The 23,933-nt window shown below is 49.2% G+C and overlaps 1 protein-coding gene across 1 annotated transcript; it reads left to right on the forward strand.

Moving 5' to 3' along the window:
- Positions 1-15,519: 15,519 nt before the first annotated feature.
- Positions 15,520-23,206, forward strand: ZBTB22 (zinc finger and BTB domain containing 22). The gene is made up of 2 exons (XM_044306734.1): positions 15,520-15,608; positions 17,762-23,206. Exon 2 carries the CDS (start codon positions 17,791-17,793, stop codon positions 19,117-19,119), a length of 1,329 nt encoding a protein of 442 aa, XP_044162669.1. The 5' UTR covers positions 15,520-15,608; positions 17,762-17,790; the 3' UTR covers positions 19,120-23,206.
- The last annotated feature ends 727 nt before the right edge of the window (positions 23,207-23,933 follow it).

A 23,933-nucleotide genomic window follows, 5' to 3' on the forward strand; every position in this document is an offset into this window, starting at 1 on the left:
TTAGGATCGACCACCAGAGGACACAGGTAGGTCAGTAAAGTCGCACCAAACACTACACTACACTACACCCCCCCCCCCCCCCCGTCACTTATTAACCCTTTATGAACCCCTGATCACCCCATATAAACTCCCTGATCACCCCCTGTCATTGATCACCCCCCTGTAAGGCTCCATTCAGACGTCCGCATGTGTTTTGCGGATCCTATCCATGTATCCGTAAAAATCATGCGGACGTCTGAATGGAGCCTTACAGGGGGTGATCAATGACAGAGGGGTGATCACCCATATACACTCCCTGATCACCCCCTGTCATTGATCACCCCCCTGTAAGGCTCCATTCAGACGTCCGCATGTGTTTTGGTATCCATGGATCCGTAAAAATCATGCGGACGTCTGAATGGAGCCTTACAGGGGGTGATCAATGACAGAGGGGTGATCACCCATATACACTCCCTGATCACCCCCTGTCATTGATCACCCCCCTGTAAGGCTCTATTCAGACGTCCGCATGTGTTTTGCGGATCCGATCCATGGATCCGTAAAAATCATACGGACGTCTGAATGGAGCCTTACCAGGGGGGTGATTAATGACAGGGGGGTGATCAGGGAGTCTATATGGGTGATCACCCCCCCTGTAAGGCTCCATTCAGAAATTTTTTTGGCCCAAGTTAGCGGAAATTTTTTGTTTGTTTTTGTTTTTTCTTACAAAGTCTCATATTCCACTAACTTGTGTCAAAAAATAAAATCTCACATGAACTCACCATACCCCTCACGGAATCCAAATGCGTAAACATTTTTAGACATTTATATTCCAGACTTCTTCTCACGCTTTAGGGCCCCTAAAAAGCCAGGGCAGTATAAATACCCCACATGTGACCCCATTTCGGAAAGAAGACATCCCAAGGTATTCCGTGAGGGGCATATTGAGTCCATGAAAGATTGAAATTTTTGTCCTAAGTTAGCGGAAAGGGAGACTTTGTGAGAAAAAAACAAAAAAAAACAATTTCCGCTAACTTATGCAAAAAAAAAAAAATTTCTATGAACTCGCCAGGCCCCTCATTGAATACCTTGGGGTGTCTTCTTTCCAAAGTGGGGTCACATGTGGGGTATTTATACTGCCCTGGCTTTTTAGGGGCCCGAAAGTGTGAGAAGAAGTCTGGGATCCAAATGTCTAAAAATGCCCTCCTAAAAGGAATTTGGGCCCCTTTGCGCATCTAGGCTGCAAAAAAGTGTGACACATCTGGTATCGCCGTACTCAGGAGAAGTTGGGGAATGTGTTTTGGGGTGTCATTTTACATATACCCATGCTGGGTGAGAAAAATATCTTGGTCAAATGCCAACTTTGTATAAAAAAAATGGGAAAAGTTGTCTTTTGCCAAGATATTTCTCTCACCCAGCATGGGTATATGTAAAATGACACCCCAAAACACATTCCCCAACTTCTCCTGAGTACGGCGATACCAGATGTGTGACACTTTTTTGCAGCCAAGGTGGGCAAAGGGGGCACATATGCCAAAGTGCACCTTTCGGATTTCACCGGTCATTTTTTACACATTTCGATTGCAAAGTTCTTCTCACACATTTGGGCCCCTAAATTGCCAGGGCAGTATAACTACGCCACAAGTGACCCCATTTTGGAAAGAAGACACCCCAAGGTATTCCGTGAGGGGCATGGCGAGTTCCTAGAATTTTTTATTTTTTGTCGCAAGTTAGTGGAATATGAGACTTTGTAAGAAAAAAATAAAAATAAAAAATCATCATCATTTTCCGCTAACTTAAAATAAAAAGTTCTATGAACTCACTATGCCCATCAGCGAATACCTTAGGGTGTCTACTTTCCGAAATGGGGTCATTTGTGGGGGTTTTCTACTGTTTGGGCATTGTAGAACCTCAGGAAACATGACAGGTGCTCAGAAAGTCAGAGCTGCTTCAAAAAGCGGAAATTCACATTTTTGTACCATAGTTTGTAAACGCTATAACTTTTACCCAAACCATTTTTTTTTTTGCCCAAACATTTTTTTTATTTTTTTTATCAAAGACATGTAGAACTATAAATTTAGCGAAAAATTTATATATGGATGTCATTTTTTTTGCAAAATTTTACAGCTGAAAGTGAAAAATTTCATTTTTTTGCAAAAAATCGTTACATTTCGATTAATAACAAAAAAAGTAAAAATGTCAGCAGCAATAAAATACCACCAAATGAAAGCTCTATTAGTGAGAAGAAAAGGAGGTAAAATTCATTTGGGTGGTAAGTTGCATGACCGAGCGATAAACGGTGAAAGTAGTGTAGTGCCGAAGTGTAAAAAGTGCTCTGGTCATGAAGGGGGTTTCAGCTAGCGGGGCTGAAGTGGTTAATAAAATTAAGTTTTTAAGTAAAAAAAAAGGAAAAAACACCCCTTTCCACTTATTTTATAATAAAAAAACAGAAAGGAGAAATAAACACACATTGGGTATCGCCGCGTCCGTAATGACCGGCTCTATAAATGTCACATGATCCACCCTGTCCGATAGACACCATAAAAAAAATAACGCTGTAAATAAAAAAGCCATTTTTGTCACCTTACATCACCAAAAGTGCATTAGCAAACGATCAAAAAGGCGCATGCCCCCCAAAATGGTACCATTCAATCCGTCACCTCATCCCTCCAAAAATTATATCCTACCTTAGACAATCGGTCAAAAAATAAAAAAAAGCTATCGCTCTCAAACAATGGAGACACTAAATTATGCTTTATATTTTTTTTTTTCTTCAAAACTGCTATTGTGCTAAAGTGACATATTAGGTATCGCCGCGTCCGTAACAATAAATATGCTCTATAAAAATATCACATGACCTAACCTCAGGTGAACACAGTTAAAAAAAAAAAAAGTAAAACAAAGTGTTTTTTTAACCACTCCAGGACATGTAAAAAAAAAGCCATTTTGTCACCTTACATCACAAAAATTTCAACACCAAGCGATCAAAAAGGCGTATACCCCCAAAATAGTACCAATCAAACATCACATTTTCCCGTAAAAAAAAATCTTAAGACAATTGGTCAAAAAATAAAAAAGCTATGGCTCTCAGACTATGGATACACTAAAATATCATTATTTCGATTTCTAAAATGCAATTGTGTAAAACTGAAATAAATAAGAAAAAGCAGACATATTAGATATTGCCACGTCTGTAACGATCTCTATAAAAAAGTCATATGATCTAATCCCTTAGGTAAACGCTGTAAAAATAAATAAATAAAATGCGCCAAAACAACAAACTTTTTAGTCACCTTGCCCCATAAAGTGTAATAATAAATGATCAAAAAATCATATGTACCCAAAAAGATACCAATAAAAGTCAACTCTTACTGCAAAAAACGAACCCCTGCACAAGACGATCAGCAGAAAAATAAAATAGGGCGTTCAGAAAATGGAGATACAAAAACATTTTCAAAAATGCTTTTGTAAAACTGAAGCAAATATAGAAAGTAGACATATTTGATATCACCGCGTCCGTAACCTGCTCTATAAAAATAGAGCATGATCTAACCGGTCAGATGAATGTTAAAAATAAAAATGGTGCCAAAACATCTTTTTTTTGGGTTACCTTGCCTCACAAATATATAATATAGAGCAATTAAAAATCATATGTACCCCAAAATAGTACCAATAAAACTTATCCCTTAGTATCCAAAATGTGGTCACTTTTTTTATTTTTCCACTGTAGGGGCGCATCACGGGGGCTTCTAATGGGACATGGCATCTAAAAACCAGTTCAGCTAAAGCTGCCTTCCAGAAACCATATGGTGTTCCTTTCTACTGTGCCCTGCCGTGTGCCCGTACAGCAGTTTATGACCACATGTGGGGTGTTTCTGTAAACCGCAGAATCGGGGTAAAAAATATTGAGTTTTATTTGGCTGTTAACCCTTGCTTTGCTCCTGGAAAAAAATGGATTAAAATGTAAAATCTGCCAAAAAAGTGAAATTTTATCTCCATTTTCCATTAATTCTTATGGAACACCTAAAGGGTTAACAAAGTTTGTAAAATCAGTTTTGAATACCTTGAGGGGTGTAGTCTAAAATGGGGTCATTTTTGGGTGGTTTCTATTATGTAAGTCTCACAAAGTGACTTCAGACCTGAACTGGTCCTTAAAAAGTGGGCTTTGGAAACATTCAGAAAAATTTCAAGATTTGCTTCTAAGGCCTCTTTCACACTTGCGTTGTCCGGATCCGTCGTGTACTCCATTTTTTTTTTTTTTTTTAAACATCTCTTTATTGAAAAGTAAGGAATCATACAATAAATACAGCAATCACTTGATATACCAGATAAAATACAATTTCTGTAGATTGTACAAAACAGATTACTTTGCATAGTTCCCCACTCACAATTTTATAAATTTCTTCTTCCCATCCCCCCCCCCCCTCCTTCCCCCCCCCCCCTTCAAAACCCCCCCAACCCAGGAACACTAGTCCGGTCACCTTACATCGCCATACCGGATACTCCTTACACCACCCGTCAGCATGTCACCCAAAGTGCGCTATAATTCCAACTTCCCCAACCTGCTTGCAAGTTGTGCCTCTAAGTACCATTTTGTCAGCTTAAATGGGGCCATCAGCTCTCTGAGTTCACAAGGGGACAAAAATTCCTCAACAAAGACCTTCCACTTCTTGATGAACTTCCCCACCAGTCGTTCCTTGTCTTGTTCCACCTCCAGCCTTTCCAAATAGAGGACATTCTTCATCATCCCAACCACCTCATCCCATGACGGCACCTCCCCTCCCAGCCAGTGTCGCAGAAGAGACTTCTTCACTGACATCAACAAGAGATGTATCCCTCCCTTCTTGACCACTGACCCTATTTCCTCCTCCTGGTTTATCGGTATGTAGTGAAATACACATTGCTGTGGCGTTGATCCCACTTTGTCCCCCCAGACCTTCTCTATCATAGCTATTGCTTGCTGCCATAGTGGCCGTATTTTAGGACACTCCCATATAGCGTGTAAGAGTCCAGCCCTTGGGAAGTCACATTTAGGGCATTTGCGCAGGTAGTGAGCGGGTGCATCCCGGTATGTTAAATTAAAGGCGAAAGTTGCTCTATGCATGAGTCTTATTTGCGTTTCCCTCCATTGCTCATTATACGTTGCCCGCCGCACCAATTCAAGGCCCTCTCTCATTTTTTTCCCCACATTATGGTCTGACAGCTCCTTCTCCCATGGTTTATATGCCCCCTTAACTAGGCCTATCATCTGAATGTTATGGATTTTTTGGTGGAGATCAGACAGTGACATATGAGAGCCATCCCTACCCAATAAAGCTGCAAACCACGCCAACCTGTCAGGATCGCCCAGTTCGCTCGCCTGTGCTTTGCAATAACTTTTGACTTGTAGATAGGGAAGATAATGAGTGTCCTGGAGGGCATATTTTCCTTTCACCTGTTCCCATGACAACCACCCAATATTGTCGCTCCGCAACAGGTCACTAAGCCGCATAATATTTTTACGCCTCCACTCCTGAAATAAGCTGTTCTCCCTACCCTGGGGAAATGCCGGCAGCGACCACAATGGCAACCTAGGCGAAACATAGTAGGGGAGACCGTAGATCTTCCTGATCGCCTTCCACGCCATTATGGTGTCTTTTAATAAGACCGTCTGCTTAATTGACGCTGGAATATCTCTTAGCTTGGAGTGCAATAGGGCTTCTAAATTCTCCTTACCAGCCAGTTCCTTCTCGAATAAAGTCGCAGAGTAATGGCCCGTTCCCCACACCCAATCCCGTATATGCCGAAATAGAGATGACAGGTTATAATGGCGTATGTTCGGAAGTTGTAACCCCCCATCATATTTCAACATTGTCAATTTAGAGTAGGCAATACGAGGCCTTTTAGCCTTCCACAAGAAGCGGTTAAACGCTCTCTGCATCCTAGTGACGTCTGTGTGCTTTAACAATAGCGGAATCGTTTGGAGCGGATAAAGCAACCTTGGGAAGCTCATCATTTTAATTAAATGCGCTCTACCACACAGTGACAAGGGTAGCTCTTGCCATTTGTCCAATTCCTTCTCTATTTTCAAGAAGAGAGGGGGGTAGTTCAGGGTATATATTGAGCTTGGGGTACGGCCTATCTTGATACCCAGATAGGTCAGATAGTCTTTTCGCACCTCCACCCTGTTCCTCATTCCGTTCCCCCCGTGTGGCTTATGCCCTAAAAATAGGAGCTGGCTCTTATCTACATTAATTTTATACCCTGTCACCTTCCCATACGTATTCAGTGCGTCTAGTATCCCGTCTAGCTGTAGCTCAGGCGCCCCCAAGTATAGCATAATGTCGTCAGCAAAACAGCTTATTTTTAACTCCCTTCTGCCTATCTTGATCCCGTCAAAGATGTCCGACCTCTGCAGCCATCTCGCTAGGGGCTCCATCGCCAGATTGAAGAGCAACGGGGACAAGGGACATCCCTGACGTGTTCCCTTACTGAGCGTGACAGGTTTGGATAAGAAGCCTGGTATGTTCACTCTCGCCTGCGGATCGTCATATAGTGCTGTCAAGTAGTTCCTAAAAAGTCCCCGGACATTAAACCTATCTAGTACCATGTCCAGCCATTGCCAGCTAACGTTGTCAAACGCTTTCTCGGCGTCAAGTGCCAGCAACGCCGGACATGGTCCATCTTTAATCTCTCGATTGGTACTCAGAGCCGCCAGGACTTTACGGACATTTGTTACTGCGGACCTACCTTTCATAAATCCTACCTGGTGGGGGCCAATTAGATCAGGTACACAAGTCGCTAGTCTATTTGCCAAGATTTTGGACAGGATTTTAATATCCTGATTAATTAAGGAAATCGGCCTGTATGCACTCGGTTGGGCTAAGTCCCTTCCTGGCTTCGGGATAACTTTTATATAGGCCATTTTGCCCGTGCCGGGCAAACTCCCTCCTCCCATGATGGCATTAAACATCCTAGTCAAAGTCGGGGCCAGCTCGTGTTGCAATGCCTTATAAAATTCCGCAGGGAACCCGTCAGGTCCCGGTGCTTTACAATTCGACAAAGATTTAATGGTCGCCTCTACCTCTTCTTCCCGTATGTCACCATTTAGGGCTTCCAACACACCTGCCGACAACTGCGGCAGGTCTACCTGATCCAAAAAAAACCTTGCTGCCATCGGGTCAAAACTGTCCTCAGTATACAACGACTGGTAGTATTTACCAAGGAGGTCTACTATATCTTTCGGTTGGGTATACAGTGTTCCTGACGCATCCTTCAAGGGATGGAGCGTGGGTTGTTTAGCAAAGGGGCGTGTCAGATTAGCTAGTAGTCGCCCGGCTTTATTACCCAAGCGAAAGAACTTAGCCCTCTGGTAATCTCCGGCCCATTTTTCACGTCTTTCCTGGCAATAGTCAAAGTTATGTTTGGCTGTTACCCAAAGCACTTTATTCGATTCAGTGGGATTTCCGAGGAAGTCCGTATAGGCCCTCCGCACCTGACTCGTGGCTTCATCAAACTGTTTCCTCTCCTCCCGCTTCTTCCCTATCGTGTAGGACATAATCCTGCCCCTCAGTACCGCCTTCGCCATATGTTCCACGTTGTCCTGTGCGTATTCCCACCACCAGCCTTTCAGTCTGTCAATGAACTCTTTGTCCCTGGACAGATGCTGGGGCATTCTCCATATGTAATCCTGGCCTCTAGGGACAGTGTCCATGAGGTCCACGACCACTGGGGCATGGTCCGACACCAATAAATCCGCAATGACAACCCTCTGTACTCTGTTCAACAATCCTGCTGACGTTAAAAGGTAATCAATCCTGGACCAGGACCCCTGGGAGCACGAATAATGGGTAAATTCCCGATCGTCGGGGTGGTGGTTCCGCCATGTATCATGTAACCCCGTACTCTGTAATAACGGGGCTAACGTCTGGTTTTTCCTTTGCTTAATAGCGGACCCTGGGACCTTCCTCCTCCTGTCTTCCTGCTCGTTAACTACCCGATTAAAGTCCCCCCCCACCAATAACATTTGCGAGTCTTCCGTCAGGATGTCCCCTTCCAACTTTCTATAAAAGGCCGCTTGGGAGTCATTCGGGGCATAAATGTTGTGTAGTACTATCTTCCCCACTGGTGAGTCAAGACACATACGTATCCATCTCCCCTGGTCATCTATTGACGTTGTTAATATATCATACCGCAGGCGCTTATGCAGCAAGATCATCACTCCCGCTTTTTTCCCTATGGAAGGCGAACCCACCACGTGACCCACCCACAACCGACGCATCCTTATAAAATCCGCTTCCTCCAAATGGGTCTCCTGCAGAAGTGCTATATCAATTCTAAGTTTTTTGAGATGGCGTAATACTGCCATACGCTTAGCAGGGGACCGAAGGCCCTTAATATTCCATGTCGCTACTCGCATACTTGAGTCTGGGTTTTGAAGAACTCTGCAGGAGAGACCATTCTGGTACAACGCTCAATATAACATGCTTGGTGACTTCTGGAAATCCATATGTCAATGTGTCCCTGACTAGTGAACCCGTCCCCCCCCCCCCCAGCCCCTGAAACCTACCCCACAACATAAGAACCCACATTTCTAACTTCACTTTTTTCACGCATCTCATAGTGTAGCCATTGTAACTACAACATTCAAACTGTCCCATTAGCTTTCACACATCACTTCCCACTCTCCAGCCCATATAGTTAAACATAACAGGTTGCTATAAACTCAACGGTAGTGGACCATAAGCCCAATGCTTGTCTCACGTGTCCCTTCCAGGCTTCACCATCAGAGAAAAGTTCAGACTCCATGGCGCCTTTAATCAGTCCGGATCCGTCTCTAGCTGTTCCGGGCCTTTGGCTCTCGGCGTCGATCTTCCCGGATTAAATCTGGCCCCTCTTCCTCTGGTTGAAGCAGTGGACCTTTGGGAAAGAGATGGAATCCCGTCCTGGCCTGGTGGATCCGAGTCCAACGCTGCTTGTGCTTCCCCTGGGGAGTGGAAGGTATCAACCGAGCCATCCTGTCGAAAAATCCTCAGGATAGCAGGATATATCAAAGCAAATTTAGTTATATTCCCAGCCAGCGCGGAGCAGATTTGGGAAAATTCTCTCCTCCGTTTCGCTACCTCAGCGGAATAGTCACTAAACAGCAGGATCTTACTGCCGCGAATAATTAAGGGTTGCTCCTTGCGCCGGTACTTCGCCAGTATGGCCTCTTTGGCGGCATAGTTAAGGTACTTCGCTATCGTAGCTCTGGGCCTTGCATTATTTGAGCGCGTTCCCGCCGGTTGCGCCGGTCCCAGCCGATGCGCCCTCTCCACTATGCAGGCGCCCCTCAGCCCCAACGCCTGCGGTATTTCCGCCTCACAGATATCCGCCAGTTGGTTCAGAGGGACCGACTCCGGCAAACCAATGATCCTCAGGTTGCTCCTCCTGGAGCGGTTCTCCAGATCGTCGATCTTTTCTCTCAGGAACTGATTATTCCGCAGGAGGTCACTGATGTTATTCTGAGCTCTTTCCAGGTCTTCCTCCACCACCACCACTCTTTGCTGCACCTCTGAGATTTGAGAGGTATGTTGTGCCACTTCATTATGCAGCTGCTGCAGAGCCGCGGTGACTGTGGCCTCCAACGAGGCTTTGATATCCGGAGCCAAGAGCTTCGCTACTTCTATAGCCATCGTTTTACACGAGGCTGTGATGTCCCCTTTCGGGAGGTGGCCACACTCCACGTCTTCGTCCTCCGAACCGGAAGCCTCTGTGCTCCTCTGTGTGGATTGCGAAGTCGAGCGGGTGAATCTGTGGTGTCTCTCATTCACCGGCGCCATCTTGCCCTTAGCTTTTAGCTCATCTCCGGTCGGGAGTATTGCCTGCATCTCCTTCTGTTGCGAACCGCCTCTGACCACAAATTTTTCCATGGGTAGCCCCCTAGTGTACTTAGGGGGGTTCGTGGGGATATTTATGAGCCCCGATAAGCGGCGGTTCCACAAAGTACGGGCCGGTCGAGCGGAGCTCCCCTCACTAGCGGCCGTCCATGCGCGCGCCGGAACCGGAAGTTCGTGTACTCCATTTGCTGGAATTACACGCCGGATCCGGAAAAACGCAAGTGAACTGAAAGCATTGGAAGACGGATCAGTCTTCAAAATGCGTTCAGTGTTACTATGGCAGCCAGGACGCTATTAAAGTCCTGCTTGCCATAGTAGTAGTGGGGAGTGGTATACTTACTGTCCGTGTGGCTCCCAGGGCGCTCCAGAATGACGTTAGAGCGCACCATGCGCATGGATGACGTGTCCATGCGATCACATCATCCATGCGCGTGGGGCGCCCTGACGTCACTCTGAAGCGCCCCGGGAGCTGCGCGGACGGTAAGTATGCTGCTCCCCCGCTACACTTTACCATGGCTGCCAGGACTTTAGCATCCTGGCAGCCATGGTAACCATTCAGAAAAAGCGAAACCTCGGATCCGGTAATGCGGCGAAATGACGTTTAGCTTAAGTCCGGATTAATTCCGGATCCGACTTTGCGGCAAGTGTTCAGGATTTTTGGCCGGAGCAAAAAGCGCAGCATGCTGCAGTATTTTCTCCAGCCAAAAAACGTTCCGGTCCTGAACTGAAGACATCCTGATGCATCCTGAACGGATTTCTCTCCATTCAGAATGCATTAGGATAAAACTGATCAGGATTCTTCCGGCATAGAGCCCCGACGACGGAACTCTATTGCGGAACAGAACAATGAAAGTGTGAAAGAGCCCTAAGTCTTCTAACGTCCCCCAAAAATTAAATGTAATTTTAAAAATGATCCAAACATGAAGTAGACATATGGGGGGTGTAAAGTAATAACTATTATATGAGGTACCACTATCTATTATAAAAGTAGAGAAATTGAAATTTGAAAATTTTGAATATTTCAAAATTTTGGGATTTTTTCACAAAGGTGAAATATATTGACTCAAATTTGACCTTCATGAAGTACAATGTGTCACGAGAAAACAATCTCAGAATGGCCTGGATAAGGCTACTTTCACACTAGCGTTCGTCGGTCCGCTCGTGAGCTCCGTTTGAAGGGGCTCACGAGCGGACCCGAACGCAGCCGTCCAGCCCTGATGCAGTCTGAATGGAGCGGATCCGCTCAGACTGCATCAGTCTGGCGGCGTTCAGCCTCCGCTCCGCTCGCCTCCGCACGGACAGGCGGACAGCTGAACGCTGCTTGCAGCGTTCGGGTGTCCGCCTGGCCGTGCGGATCCGTTCAGACTTACAATGTAAGTCAATGGGAACGGATCCGCTTGAAGATGTCACCATATGGCTCAATCTTCAAGCGGATCCGTCCCCCATTGACTTTACATTGAAAGTCTGAACGGATCCGCGCAGGCTACTTGAACACTTGCAAATTTTTTTAAAGTTATTAATGCAGACGGATCCGTACTGAACGGAGCCTCCGTCTGCATTAATGTGATCGGATCCGTTCAGAATGGATCCGATCAAGCGCAAGTGTGAAAGTAGCCTAAGTAAGTGTTCCAAAGCTATTACCACATAAAGTGACATATGTCAGATTTGCAAAAAATGGCCTGGGCAGAAGAGCGAAAACTGGCCCGGGGTAGAAAGGGCGTTGTCTGAACCCGGACATACCCATATTTTTACCCAGGCCAACCCCCTTAGATTGCACAGGGCACGGGCTCTTTTGTTTACAATAACACACGGCTGGGCGGAGGCATCACTGACGGCACCGGCTCTGATGGGCGTGCTTTGGTGCTGCCCTATCTGTTTTACTGGCCAGGGCAGTGCTAAAGCCCGCCAATCAGTACCGGTGACGTCACCGGGCTTCCTGGCAGCCCCATGGAGAGCCCGGTACGTCACCGGAACTCCTGAAAATGCCTTTGCCCTGTGCGATTTAGCAGGTGGGGGGCCTGCCTGGGTGAAAATGGCGGTATGTCCAGGTTCAGCTCTGAACCCTTTTAAATGCTCACAGTACATAAGCTTGCCTTTAAGTGGGGAAAAGTACAACTGCCAGAAGGCTCTAGGACCCTGTTGACCACCTGTAACCTGCATACAAGATGAGAGGCGGCGGCCTCTAGCCCGGACGCGGGGGGGGATGAGAGGCGGCGGCCTCTAGCCCGGACGCGGGGGGGGATGAGAGGCGGCGGCCTCTAGCCTGGAAGCGGGGGGGATGAGAGGTGCCTCTAGCCCGGACGTGGGGGGGGGGGGGGATGAGAGGGGGCCTCTAGCCCGGACGCGGGGGGAGGGATGAGAGGGGGCCTCTAGCCCGGACGCGGGGGGAGGGATGAGAGGGGGCCTCTAGCCCGGACGCGGGGGCGGGGGGAATGAGAGGGGGCCTCTAGCCCGGACGCGGGGGGTGGATGAGAGGGGGCCTCTAGCCCGGACGCGGGGGGAGGGATGAGAGGGGGCCTCTAGCCCGGGGGCGGGGGGGATGAGAGGGGGCCTCTAGCCCGGACGCGGGGGGAGGGATGAGAGGGGGCCTCTAGCCCGGACGCGGGGGGAGGGATGAGAGGGGGCCTCTAGCCCGGATGCGGGGGCGGGGGGAATGAGAGGGGGCCTCTAGCCCGGACGCGGGGGGGGGGGGGGGAATGAGAGGGGGCCTCTAGCCCGGACGCGGGGGGGGGGGAATGAGAGGGGGCCTCTAGCCCGGACGCGGGGGGGGGGGATGAGAGGGGGCCTCTAGCCCGGACGCGGGGGGGGGGGGGATGAGAGGGGGCCTCTAGCCCGGACGCGGGGGGGGGGGGATGAGAGGGGGCCTCTAGCCCGGACGCGGGGGGGGGGGGGGGATGAGAGGGGGCCTCTAGCCCGGACGCGGGGGGGGGGGGATGAGAGGGGGCCTCTAGCCCGGACGCGGGGGGGGGGATGACAGGGGGCCTCTAGCCCGGACGCGGGGGGATGAGGGGCGGCCTCGAGCCCGGACGCGGGGGGGAGATGAGAGGCGGCCTCTAGCCCGGACGCGGGGGGATGAGAGGCGGCCTCTAGCCCGGACGCGGGGATCACCGACTGTTGTATGCAATGGCTCTGCAGATGATCACTCCACCAAAGGCAGGATTGGAGCGCTCGCCACGAGGCCTTCATACTGTAACCTCACTCTCATCAGATCCCAGACAGAACCTGCATTTATCAATAAAGACAATATGGTTCCAGTCCATAGCAGTTTCAGTTCACGACACCACTGCTAATTAAGCGGCTGTGTCTGGATGGTGACAACGAAACTGAGCTGCTTGTGCTCGTCGGTGGATCAAACTGTGTGGGCGCGCCCTCCTGTAACTGCTGCTCCTAACGGCTCGGTTAGAACGGCCTGGATGGCAAAAAGTTCATTGAAACAACCATCGTCCTCTCAGTCCAAAGATGCACCAACCTCTCAACTGAGCAAAATGGCTTCAAGTGCGTTAGAAACATGTTTAACACTCAATAATCTCTTACCAAGAGGTACACTACCCCAAAGCAGCCTCTGAGAGCCTTTTTATCGGACAGCATGGACTTTTACGCCCTCTTGTGGCAGGACCCTGTGTCTGATCACTTACGTATCTGCTGAGACATTACCGCAGGACGAGTTATGCAGGAATCTGAGGGAGGTATTTATCGTTTTGTTGTCAATGAGAGTATAAAGCTCTGATACTTCACCGTTTCTGGTAAAATGATTCCGAACACCCCAGAGAGCCTGAAGAAGCCCTGCCAGTGTGGGGAAACGTATAGTACATAGATGAAACTGGGGCGGATTGGAAAAAACGTACAAGTGACCCCAATGTTGTTGGTGGGTCCAAACTGACAAGGCGGGACAACACAAGTAGATGGGGCAGGATACCAGCGTGCAGCACAGAATACCTTCCCCAGATGCTGTCCCTCCGTGGTTGCCGTCAATAGCTGCCACATTCTGTCCTCCTCTTCCCCTAATTGTCTCTATTTAAAGTATGGAGCGGGGGCTTAGGAGGTGAGATGTGGGCCACTGCGCCGCGCCAAGCCAACTTCCTCTAATAATGACCCCCTATGGTGCCCCCAGTAGTATGTACCTAGCCAGCGCTCTGGTGACCCTATGGATATCGGCCCACTCAGAAATCGTCCTGTAGGGTCTACGGCCAGTTTGCCCCTGGTAACCACTTACCTCCGCCGGACAGGCCGCAACTGAACACCGGGAAATCAAACTGGAAATGTGGAACTTCTGATGTACGAACAGATGGGCGGCTACAGCTGCGACCCTCGTGGTTGCCCCTCGGGCGGCGTGCAGACTGCGCTGGATTTTATGCACATTCTCGGGGGGTCACTGCTTGCCACAACAAATTTGCGTCCAAATCTTTTTTCAATGTACAGGAAGAAATTCTGCACCGCGGGCGAGTTTGCAGCCACACCGCGAAATCTGAAATCCACAGATATGAGACGCACATCACGGGTCAATTCACACTGCGCGTCTCTTACGCAGCCTGGGCATAGGGCTACATTCCCGCCACAGCCGTGAAACGATAGAACACGTCTTATTTTTGGCCGTTTTCACAACCGTTGATAATCAATGGGCCCGTTTTAACTGCCATTTAGACAGAAGTGCGGCCGTCTAATGACCATTAAAAACCGGCACGCCGTGAAAACGTAAGGGCCATTCAGGGGTTAAAGCCCATCTGTCAGCAGATCTGTCTGACCTGTCCCATGTGCAGCTGAAGGCATCCGTGTTGGTCCCATGTTCCTATGTGCCCGCATTGCTGAGAAAAATGAGGTTTTATGATATGCAAATGAGCCTCTAGGAGCAACGGGGGCGTCGCCATTACACTTAGAGGCTGCAGCTGCCACGCCCTCTGCACTTTGATTGACAGGGGTTGGCAGTGAAATTGTCATCACCCCTGATCCTGTCGATCAAACTGCATAGGGGCGTGGCAGTTGTAGAATCTAGGTGTAATGGTAACGCCCCTGTTGCTCCTAGAGGCTCATTTGCATATAATAAAACATCATTTTTCTCAGCAAGGCGGACACCTATGCACATGGGACCAACACATGTGTCATAGGGACAGAACTGCTGACAGATGCCCTTTCACTGCTGTAATTTTTTTGCCTGGTGTGATTTGTCTCACATAAAATAAAAAAAACACAATGTCAAACCCATGGCACATCGGGCACATGTGAACATACTCGCACCATGTCAATAACGTTTTTAAACTCATGTTCTGGGACTGTATTGCTTGCCGCATGTAAGACGCAGCGTGTGTACGTGGCCCACGCGATAGTTGGGCTGCTGCCATCTCTGCGCCCCTCGGCAGCAGGCAGGGGAGGTGTTGTGTGTCACCCGTCTGCTGTAAATGAGCCCAGCCAGACATGAGCCCATACACCTCCGTCTCCAGTCACACAAAGCCCTCTATTCAGCGCCTCAGCCAATCAGCGCACAGGACAGCCGCTCTTTCCTTGACGGACAGGCCGATAGACCAATCAGCATGCCCTCGGCAGTCCCGCAGACGAGGTCGACCGAAAGAAAAAGGGGCGAGTCCTACGGCGCCTGGCGACCAATCAGAGGTGGCATTCGCGCTGACTTCGGCGTTAAAGGCAAAACGCTTTTTGTCGGCCGACGGCGACCGTCCCGGGCTGAGGGTGATGCCCCCGCGCGCCTTTAACGGAGGGGCGGAGCCTGAGGAGGCCTGAGACACTGAGGGTGTTAAAGAGACAGCAAGACACAATCCTGGGGTGAGATAAACTGTTGTGTGCGGTTATTATCGGTGTGTGTGCACGGGGGTGTGGAGGCAGGAGGGCGGCAGCTGTGTGTGTGTGACAGGGAGGACATGGAGGCAGCCTGATCCCTGTGTGTGGTAGACACAGCACATAGATCACCTTACTGGGCATCCATACCGCTCCCCCACACCTTCCCTACCTGTCCAGGGCGACATGGACGCTTACGCTGCGATTTAGGTCACGTGATACGGTTTTAATACACGTCGCGTCAGCGGAAACGCCGTTACGTTGCGACTTCAAGGGATTTTCCATTTTTGCGTAATTAAAGGGTCACTCCCCTATTAGCCAAAGTCAAGTGCGACAAGCCGATTCCCCCATCCGTTACCTAAAGTAAAAACGCCGCCTCCGGGATATGAATAGAGACGCGTAATGCTACAAACCGCCACGCTGTCATTCGGTAACGGCAAGCGGAGGTCTTGAAAATGAAGAATGAAACCGCGAATTACGTTAGAAATGTGCAGAATGTTTCTGGTCAGTTGGAGGCGGCTCGGGCCCCCGCTCTTACAGAACCCCCTCTATAATGTGAAGACCGCCCCTTTAAGAAACACGGAATCTCCGTTATTTCCAGTCAGCACCCCTCTGCATGGCAGGGATCAGCGCCCTCCGACACTCCCGCTATAGTGAAACTACTACTCCCAGCATGCTGTGGCACAGGCCGGTCTACACGAGGAGTAGTCTGCAGTCAGCACCCCTTTGCATGGCAGCGATCAGCACCCTCCGACACTCCAGCTATAGTAAAACTACGACTCCCAGCATGCTGTGGCACAGGCCGGTCCACACTGAGGAGTAGTCTGCAGCCAGCACCCCACTGCATGGCAGGGATCAGCGCCCTCCGACACTCCAGCTATAGTGAAACTACTACTCCCAGCATGCTGTGGCACAGGCCGGTCCACACCGAGGAGTAGTCTGCAGCCAGCACCTCTCTGCATGGCAGGGATCAGCACCCTCCGACACTCCCGCTTTAGTGAAACTACTACTCCCAGCATGCTGTGGCACAGGTTGGTCCACACCGAGGAGTAGTCTGCAGTCAGCACCCCTCTGCATGGCAGCGATCAGCGCCCTCCGACACTCCAGCTATAGTGAAACTACTACTCCCAGCATGCTGTGGCACAGGCCGGTCCACACCGAGGAGTAGTCTGCAGCCAGCACCCCACTGCATGGCAGGGATCAGCGCCCTCCGACACTCCAGCTATAGTGAAACTACTACTCCCAGCATGCTGTGGCACAGGCCGGTCCACACCGAGGAGTAGTCTGCAGCCAGCACCCCTCTGCATGGCAGGGATCAGCGCCCTCCGACACTCCCGCTTTAGTGAAACTACTACTCCCAGCATGCTGTGGCACAGGCCGGTCTACACGAGGAGTAGTCTGCAGTCAGCACCCCTCTGCATGGCAGCGATCAGCGCCCTCCGACACTCCAGCTATAGTAAAACTACTACTCCCAGCATGCTGTGGCACAGGCCGGTCCACACCGAGGAGTAGTCTGCAGCCAGCACCTCTCTGCATGGCAGGGATCAGCACCCTCCGACACTCCAGCTATAGTGAAACTACTACTCCCAGCATGCACACTTGCTTGATTGTTCTTAATACCCCTGTACAAGTGAAGGGAGCATGCTGGGAGTTGTAGTTTCGCAACAGCTGATTGCTGACCCTTGCTGTATGGTGTCTGCCTATGACTGGCCTCAGCAGTGTCCCTCAGACAGTCATGGGCTGCAGCGGCGTCCGTACCGGCATGTGATTTTCTGATGACACGTCCATTTAAGGCTCTCGGGCCCAAATGCAAATCTGTAACGGGCCCCCGGGCAACTGTGTACAGTCCTGAGTTTATAATGAGTTATGTCTGTGGTGTTCAATTAGTTCTGTCCCGTATATGTTTGGTCACTGATGAGCAGCTAAAGATGGCGCCCGTGCACTAGTGTAGTCACTGGAGACCCCTGCATGGAGGTATGACCACCCACATGACAGTCCACGTGCACCTCCTGATTGCTGAGGACGTATCCCGTTAATACGGTGTACGGGGCAGCAGACAGAGGGATGCTTAGCTGTTGTTTTATGTTTTTTTACGCTGTATTGTTTTGCATTCTGCTATTAATGTTTTTGTCTTTTGTCAGGTGCACCCCCCCACTCTTCCTGTGCTATCATGGACGCCGCTGGTCCTCTCATCCATGTGGACTTCCCAGATGTGGCCAGCTCCCTCCTGGAAAGCCTCAACCAGCAGCGAGTCGAAGGGAAGCTGTGCGATGTATCCATCCATGCACAAGGTCGCGTGTTCCGTGCCCATCGCGCCGTGCTTGCCGCCTCTTCCCCGTACTTCCACGACCAGGTGCTGCTCAAAGGCATGAGCTGCGTGGCCTTACCAGGTGTGGTCGACCCAGGGGCGTTCGAAGCCGTTTTGTGCGCCGCCTACACGGGCCGCTTGACTATGCTGGCGGATGAGATTGTCAATTACTTGACCGTGGGCAGCGTTCTCCAGATGTGGCACGTGGTGGATAAGTGCTCTGAACTTCTAAAGGAGTCTCGTGCCAACAGCAGTGCTGGAAGCATAGAGGGGGCAGGGAGCAGCCGTGGTCCAACCCCACAGAGACCTCACTCCGGCAGAGCCAGCGAGAACCAGTCCCCCAGCAGCAGTAACTACTTTAGTCCACGTGAGGTGCCAGCAGAACCGTGTGCAGAGAGGAGTAGAAGAAGGAGCGATGTCACAAGCGAAGCAGCAGCAGAAGAAGCTGGCGGAGAAGAAGAACCATCTGGAGAAGAGGCATCAGTCGCTAGCTGCTCCAGTTACCGAAGGCCCAGCATTGTTCCTCAGAGACACTGGGTGTACGTCAAAAAGGAACGGCCTCACCAGGGTCTATTGCTGACGTGTGAAGGTGAGGAGGAAGAGGACGAGGAAGAGCTTGAGGAGGATGAAGAAGAGGAACAACTCAGTATCAGCGATGTCCGCACCCTCAACGCTCCAGAAGAACAGGTGAATTTTTGTGAGCCCTCTGATGGGATGCCTTATGAAGAAGCGACTGGCAATGGTCCTGGTTACCCACAGGGCCCTCCTCTTCTGCCTCTGGATATGCAAGGAAATCAGTTGCTGGTGCTGCCTTCAGGACATGGCGCAGCTGGGCAAGGTGGCACAGGGACGAGCCAAGGAGAAGGCGGCAAAATATTCCTGTGCCATTGCGGAAAAGCATTTTCCCACAAGAGCATGCGCGATCGGCACGTCAATATGCATCTCAACCTGCGCCCGTTTGACTGCCCAGTCTGCGGAAAAAAGTTCAAGATGAAGCATCACCTGACGGAACACATGAAGACGCACACCGGAGTGAAACCTTACGAGTGCGAGGTGTGCGCCAAGAAGTTTATGTGGAGAGACAGCTTTATGAGACACCGCGGTCACTGCGAGAGGCGGCATAGGGCAGGGGTGGGCGGAGGAGGTGGAGGAGGAGCAGGGCAAGGGATCAGTGAGACACCATCTGTCTAACGCTGGCGAGGGGCAGAGAGTGGAGCTCGAGTGGTGAAATAAGACTGAAACATCTTCTGAAGGACAAGTCAATATGGAGACCTCAGTAGGACGTAGACGCAAAATCCCACCATATGACAGTGTGGATACAGGAGGCAAAGATCAGGGCTGGAAGTCCTCTGAGCCTTCAAATAGATTTACCCAAAGGTCAAAGGAGGAGAGTTGAGACCCCATTATGAAGCCCTCTTCTTGAGGAGTGTAACCAGAGAAGTTTTATCATGACTCGCCTTTTGCACTTCCACCCAAAGTTCCACCTTTCGTGATGGAATCAGCAATATCCTTCCTGCACTACCTTTCCAGTCTCCTTCTCCTTCAGCCGCTCTTGCCCACCGAAGCACAAGCTGCCCCTTTTTTACCGAGACTTTAACCCTTGAATGGCTGCGTTGCGCCACCAAGAACTGATGCACGTGGTCGGTGCTATGTGATGATACCGAATAGACCGCCTTGTATTGACATGACAGAAGGCATCATCCTAACGTCCCGTCTCCTTCGCTAAGGAGAGACCGCGGTATGAGCCGTATGTTTCGAAGGAATCTTGACACTTGTACAGTATTTTCAGTTTTTAAGCAAAATGAGTGCAAGGAGTTCCGACTCCCCACCGTCTTTACATCTGCACATTATTCATAGAAGCATGTTTTTGAAAAGTGAGCACTAGGTGAAAGGAAACCTTAGTAATTTAGGGTTGTCCTGGTCAGGTGGACTACAAGGGAAAATAAGAAAACCTGTTCATCCTTATCGTGGAGAGCTAGGGTCGTATTTACACCTACAGTCACCACAATGATAAAAATTATCCTTATCACCTTCTATGTGCTGGTGGTGGTGGCATCTCCTGGAGATACTCAGGAACCTTGTCGCTTTCTAGACTTCAACAGTTGACCTTGAGTGGAAGAAACCCCATCTTGGCGCACTTCTGGGCCATCCCGCTTCTATAAACTGCTAAGGTTGGGTGAAGAAAGGGGAACACTACAGTATTTGACTCTCACTGACCTGTCACATTGGAACCGGCCATGTTGTGGGCTAAAGAATTATAGCTAGTTGCATTGTCTGACGTGGCTCACGAGGTCCAATCTATATTTATGTCTTGTTGGTTCTTATCCGTAGGCTTCATCCTCCAACATGGCCGATTCCTTCATATGCAGACGTCCGGTCTACTTTAACGTGCACAAGTGACCTATCATTGAAGCAGCCATTGAGTCATTGACACGCAATGGTCATCGATGGGGAAGATATTGCTTCCTTGTGGACTTTGATGAAGCCCATTGTTTAAAATGGGTGTCCTGCGAATCCAGTGCTTTGAACAGTGCAGTGTCCTGCATATTGTCTAAATGTATCTAAGCTGCGCTTTAGTAACAGATGGAGAAATTGGGGAGACTCGCCTTCACTTACTATAATTCTCTCTACATATATTTGTGCAATAAGGCTACGTTGTGGTTCTAGAATGGTAGATACTAATATGTATACCCGCCACCCATATTATGTATATCAGTAGGTATACATTCTTTTTACATGTACTATATGCGCAGGGTTACAGATTGTCATGTATGGAGGTGGTATGTTACTGGTCATGTTTTTTAAGTAAACTTTTGCAATTATTATTTTTTTTATTGCTCCAATGCATTTTAAATAATACATGGCAAAAAAAATCAAATGTTTTGTGTAACGAGCTCCTAGTCTGGGCAGTTGGTCTCCATGGATACAGACTACAAATAAAACCAAAGTGTAGTCTGATCCTGGCGAGGTGTTACAGCAATGGGTATGGAACTACTGTGTCAACCAACAGATTTGACTCATGGCTACTGTTATCTGACAGTTATCTGTTTTTTATCCATTAACCCCAGTACAGGGATCTAGACTTCGCTGCAGGGGAACCACCAGGCCACTAATTCCTGGAGTAGTCTCTGTGTGATTGACAGCTGACCCTTAGGGCTCAGATATACCTGTGTAGGGCACTGAGGGGGCAGGCAAAGATCATGCTATACGGTACATGGTCCAAGGTCAGGGCAGGCAGCAGAGGATCAATATGGAATTCAGGTCAGGCAGCGGAGGGTCTAAATCCAGAAAACAGGGAGAGATCGGTACACAGACAGACAACGAGAAATAGCACAAACTAGCTGGCTAAGAACCTTATTGTTCAGGCACCTTCCCACAGGGGAAGGGGAAATCAGTACCCCAGGGTGTGCGCTGGCCTTATGGGCAGAGATGGAGAGGTCTTGCCGGCAACCAGCCTACATGGAGGGAAGTAGCATAACCAGCGGCCAGGAAGAGGGAGACAGCAGAAGGCGGTCCAGGCCACTGGGAAAAGTAGACAGAGCAGGAGCGGCTGTGAGATGCCACTGTAACATGGGGTCAGAGAGCGTCTTCCAAAGCACACACAGGGTTTGTTTGTAGTCGGTAACCATGAAGACCCATAGGCTCTGCAGAGGAGCTGTATACCTAAAACGTTAAAAGGAGATTATTTTTTTTTTTAAATGAAGGATTTTTGCAAAGTTTTTTATTTGACAGGCAGGGGAGCAATAAAAAGAAATGATTCAAGGTCTACATATCCTTGCAGCGTGCACACATGTCCACATTCCCCACGTAGCGATGGGTTCCAGAGTCAGCTATGCTATACATTGGAATGGCCCTTTTAAGTATGCATGCTGTGCTTTCTTGTCTGGTAACCCAAGGACACCATGACGGAAACCCGACGGACCCCATTATAGACAGTGGGGTCTATTGGGGACCATTGGTGCCCATCATGTGACAGATCTGGGACTGTCATCATTTTAATCCTATAATGGAACAGAACAATGGGAACCGCAGAGTTGAGCCCGGCCTCGATCACTAGTGATCCGGGTTATTGATTTGACACTCGTGCGGTTACATATCTCCTCTCTATACACACTTGTTCCAATGCAATACTATAGGAACCTCAGATCCTTCAGTTCACTGTGTACCCTAACGCTACCTGCAGAAAAAAATACTTAATACACTACCAGTAAAGTGACCAAAATTTGACAAATGTCTTGTACGCTTGTTGCATACATTGTCCATGAGGACATTGACCGGCCGTGCAGATTTTAAAACCCGCTGCATGTCAATCGTTTCTGGGGATTTTTACTGCTGATTTCACCCTTTGCCATGCAGAGAGTGAGATCGGGGGAAATCCGCCAGTAACATCTGCAAATTCCGGTGCCGAAACACACAAAAACCCGCACCCGTGTGTAGGTAGCCTTAGGGTTTATTTGCAGGTCGCAGTCATATTTTGGTGGCATTTCAAAATCCTACAGGTGCGAACGAGCTCTAAGGGCCAATTCCATCTGGAAAACACAGGCCTACATTGGACCGACCCTGACAGTACAATAGACCTGCAGTCACATAAATTACTATGATACAGTTGGGGTCCGGGAGATGCGGCCGTCACAGGGCCAATGTTTCTCGGACTGAGCCGCGTGGCCGTACCCGTTTGGTGCAGACGATACCCCAGCACATACTGTATCTCCATTCCCAGAACTTACATCCAGCGAGACCTCCGTTCCATCATCCATGACATAGACCACCCTCAGCGTGTCCCCTGCATCCTCACAATGGCCGCGTGTACACAGCACATGACTATAGTATGCCGAGTTCTAGAGGTAGATGTGCGTAGACGGGTGTGACCCTGTATATAGGCTCTCGTTCACACACAGATATGTATATAAACTATTTATAAGTGTAAGTAGACTGACCTACGGTACACAAGACGTACACGCTGAATGACCGGAACGTGTGTGCCGCCATCAGATATGCCACCTATGTGTTTGTATCCACACGTACATCATGCGTGTGTAAAATGTCACGTACCCCCCCCCCCCCCCCCGATGTGTACAGGAGTATGACGTGTATATATAGACCGGTACTCTGCGGAGCTCCCGAACACTACTGTGTACACATCACTGTACGCGTCTGCGCGCCTACGCTATATGTACACGCATCATCTTTTTTTCTATGCCATAATTTATTGTAGTGAGGGTCACGGCCCTCGTTTAAGGTGACTAATTACTGTCGGCTTGTAGAATAAAGTGCGTTTACTGCCGTCTGTGTGTTTTCTTGACAAATCTACATAAAATGTAAAAACATTTTTTTAATACTTTTCATATATATCTATGTAATCATTTTTTGTCCACACGCTTTTATCTGTATAGAACTAGATTAAACGCGGCTCGTGCTGGGTGATAAATTTGACGCATCTTTAGATACTTTTGTCTTAACTTTACGCCGCCTCTTGGTTTGCTTACATTAGACCAATTTTTTTTGCACAAAAATTTTGATGTAAAGAGGTTGTCCACAGGATAGGGGGTAAGGCTCCATTCACACGTCCGCAATTTCGGAATGGAATTGCGGACCTATTCATTCCTATAGGGCAGCACGATGTGCTGCCTGGACACGGAATTGCGGACCCGCACTTCCGGGTCCGCAATTCCGTTCCCGAAAAAAATAGAACGTATCCAATTCTTGTCTGCAATTGCGGACAAGAGTAGGCATATTCTATAGTGACGGCAAATGCGGACCACACATTGCTGCTGTTCGTGTTTTGTGGATCCGCAAAACACGTTGCGGACGTGTGAATGGAGACTAAGTGTCTGCTTGTCTGGGGTGCGACGACTGGGGGCCATGCAAATTAGGAGAATGGGGGCCGGTGCTTCCTATTTGAGGGGATAAGCAGTGATACATACGTGTCCACCGCTCCATTCAAACCCGGGATAACCCCCATTCTCGTCATTAGTGTTGAATCGAGCTTCGGTTCCTAGATCTTT

This window comes from Bufo gargarizans, chromosome 9, assembly GCF_014858855.1.
Source record: "Bufo gargarizans isolate SCDJY-AF-19 chromosome 9, ASM1485885v1, whole genome shotgun sequence".
NCBI classification, from domain to species: domain Eukaryota; kingdom Metazoa; phylum Chordata; class Amphibia; order Anura; family Bufonidae; genus Bufo; species Bufo gargarizans.